Source organism: Nyctereutes procyonoides, unplaced genomic scaffold (assembly GCF_905146905.1).
Source record: "Nyctereutes procyonoides isolate TBG_1078 unplaced genomic scaffold, NYPRO_anot_genome, whole genome shotgun sequence".
NCBI classification, from domain to species: domain Eukaryota; kingdom Metazoa; phylum Chordata; class Mammalia; order Carnivora; family Canidae; genus Nyctereutes; species Nyctereutes procyonoides.
Window position 1 is genome coordinate 31,101,694 of NW_026575132.1, and position 3,465 is coordinate 31,105,158.

The window sequence follows — 3,465 nt, forward strand, 5'->3', positions numbered from 1 at the left end:
ATGAGGTGAAATCTATGTTGTAAGATATATTTCTTTTTACTATGTCAATATATGGGGAAAATGTTATTAATAAGTTGAAGGTATCAGAAACTCAATTTGCTTATATATTTTGATTGCAAGGTATAGAAATGTCATGTGTTCACTTGAAAAGAATCACGAATTTAGTGTCATGTGTAGCATTTTATGTAGATTAGAATCTTGAAATTGTAAAATATTTAAAAGTATTATTAAATATTTTCAAGAGCATTTATACTTAGAATTATAAGCAATGACAAATGGGTTAAAATTATACCTAAATCATGACTGATTTTATACAATTCCCTTGCACTTAGGACAAAAATCCAATTCCATAACTCAATAACCCATATAACTAGCAAAAATAATTGGCTTGATGTTGTGATCCAGTAGAGACTCTTCATTCTCATTCAATATTATATTCATTCATGATGATCCCTAGTTTTTCCAGGAGTTCACATGATGGTTTCTCAGCCTTCGCATGGCTGATTTAACATCCTCATTCCTTAGAGAGTAGATGATGGGATTCAACAAGGGTGTACAGACAGTGTAGAATACAGAAAGGAACTTATCCACAGAAAGTCTGCTAAAAGGCCATATATAGAAGTAAATGCAAGGCCCAAAGAAAAGAATCACTACTGTGATGTGAGCAGTTAATGTAGAAAGTGCCTTGGATGACCCACTAGAGGACCGGTGACGAACAGTAATCAAAATTATGGTGTAGGAAATAACTAAAGCTAGAAAACAGCCCAATGATATCAGGCCACTGTTAGTTAGGGTCATAATTTCCATTTCATAAGTATCCATACAAGCCAGCTCTATCACCAGGGGAAGGTCACAAAAGAAGCTATTTACCTCATTGGGGCCACAGAATGGCAGATCCACTGTAAAAGCCAAGTGACTTATAGAATGAAGAATACCCACAGCCCAGGAAATAAACACAAAAATTATACATAGGCTCCGATTCATAATTGTGCTATAGTGTAGGGGCTTACAGATGGCTATAAATCTATCATATGCCATAGCAACAAGCAGCATCATCTCACTCCCAACAAAACTATGAAGAAGGAATATCTGGGCCATACAGCCCTCAAAAGAGATAGTCTTGTGTTCAACAAAGAAGTCCATAAGCATCTTGGGGGTGGCAAAATTAGATTGGCAGATATCAATGAAAGAAAGGTTACCAAGCAGAAAATACATAGGAGAGTTCAAATGGGAATCAGAGGAAATTATAACAATGATCATAATGTTGCCCAGCACTGATGTCACATACACTAAAGAGAAGATGGCAAAAAAGAAAAGCTGAAGTTCCCAAGAATTAGAAAGTCCCAGAAGCACAAACTCAGACACCACTGATTCATTTGTATGAGCCATGGAGCCAGTCTCCTGTTACCTAAGTAAAAGAAAATCAGGAAAGATCACAATGGTGGTACTATATCTAGTATATATGCAAAAGAAATATGATAAGATTTCAAATAAAGGTCAATTTAATTTAATGAAATTGTATAATCAATTGACTAACATCTGGACTGCTGTGGAAAGTAGAAGTATGGGAATTGGGGGATGATATGGATACTATCATAATTCAGTAAATAAGATACATGTATTAGAAAATAAAAAATTAAATGCAAAACAAACAAATGTAAGCAATACATTAATATTAAAAATATTAGTAAGATGAAAGAAATTACTTCTAAATGGTGAAGTAAGATGTCCAAACTTAAAAGTTTGGAATTTGCCAGCCAAAACTGAAGGAAAAGTCTATTTCAAGCAAAGGGAATAACAGGAAGAAAAATACAAAGGTAAAAGTATGAAAGTCATTTTCATGATGCCATGAATTGAATAGCCTTGCTGGAGAAAGGTATGCTAAGGACCAATCAAAACAAAGATGGAAATGATAGATCAGGAGCAAAACACAGTTGCAATTAACTCCTTGAAAGGATGGCTAAGTGGACTACAGCAATATTCTTGAAATTGAAAATCATAAAGTGCTTGACAATGTGTTAAGAAGCTTAGTGGAAGCAGTTTTCCATATTATGAAAATAAGAGGCAATGTTGATACTTTGGAAGTTTCTTTAAAAATCAATAGTGTTTTTTTTCAACTGTTTAACACTAGTTTATCAGAGCCCACCTTCTGTCACATAAAGATCAATTTCGAATGAACCACCAGTGTGTTTTTTCAGTGTTTTCTGACTCTGCCTTTTGTCTCTTCCTAAACACACCTGACACACCTGGATTTATCAAAATCTGTGTCACCTTTCATAACTCATCCTTTTGGAAATAATCCATATAACTATACATGATGCATTCTGCATGCATAATAGATTTTCAGAAGAGAAAAGTTTAGTGTTTAAATTGCCCCTTGAATTTTTTTTTGTCATTGGACACCATGTGGCCACTTGATCCCAGAAGAAAATTCTATATAACATCTGGGGGTTCAGGAATCATTTTTGACTTTAGTCCTATGTACCTAACAATACACAGTAGGTATTTATTTATCATTATACTGATTCAAGTTTTGTACTCTGTGTTTGTCCATGACATATATAACTAATATACATATTTAAAGCTTTAAAAGCAAAATTGTACAGGTAAACATAAATCAATTAAAAATATTTAAACTGTTATAAACTTTCATTATGGTTGTCAAAGCACTAAGTCTCACCCTTTCAATAATTTCCATCTTTGCATTTGAATTATGATATGTAGTTTTAAGAAGAAGGCCAAAATGTAAATGACTGAAGAATATAAACAGATCAATAAGACATGGACTGACTTCCATATGAGTTTCTCATATAGGATTCTTATCTCTATTTGAAAGAGTTGAGTCAATGCTAATATTTCTGATCACATATTTATAATGCAAAGGGGAGAGAAGGAGGCAAATAAACATTGAAAGGAAAAAGATTCCTATTTCTAAGATCTAAAATCCTAAAGAACCTACAGTTATTCATTTTTAAAAGATAAGACTAAAATCTCAAATCTAAGAGGTTGACATGAGGGATTTCTTTCAGTGTTCAATTCATTGTGTAAAGGCTACCAACTACTATGGTAACTTAGTAAGATGACATTAAAGAGTAAGAGGGACAAAAAGGAGGAAGAAGGTAAAGAGAAAGCATAATGATTAAAACATGTTAGATAAAATTAATGGTACTAATAGAATTTTTAAAGATCTTTATTTTTGGAAAAAAAGATACTCTGAAAATAAAACTTTCTACAAATTCCATCCTTCTAATACCTAATGAATGATAGTTTGTTAGTCTTCATTTTTCAAAATATATAAAACAATTAGAAAATCCTTTCCACACTGATTTCTCATGATTTCTAAATCTAAGTAGACCAGGTTCAACATTATATCTCATTTTCTTTTTATTAATTAAGATAGGTACACATTAGAAAAGATACCTAATATATGTCACTTAGTAGTTATGTGACTGACCTTAGAAAATA

General features: G+C 32.4%; 1 protein-coding gene across 1 annotated transcript; it reads right to left on the reverse strand.

The window, feature by feature from the left end:
* Positions 1–453: 453 nt before the first annotated feature.
* Positions 454–1,389, reverse strand: LOC129522962 (olfactory receptor 4K1). The gene has a single exon (XM_055345532.1). It carries the CDS (start codon positions 1,387–1,389, stop codon positions 454–456), a length of 936 nt encoding a protein of 311 aa, XP_055201507.1.
* Positions 1,390–3,465: the final 2,076 nt, after the last annotated feature.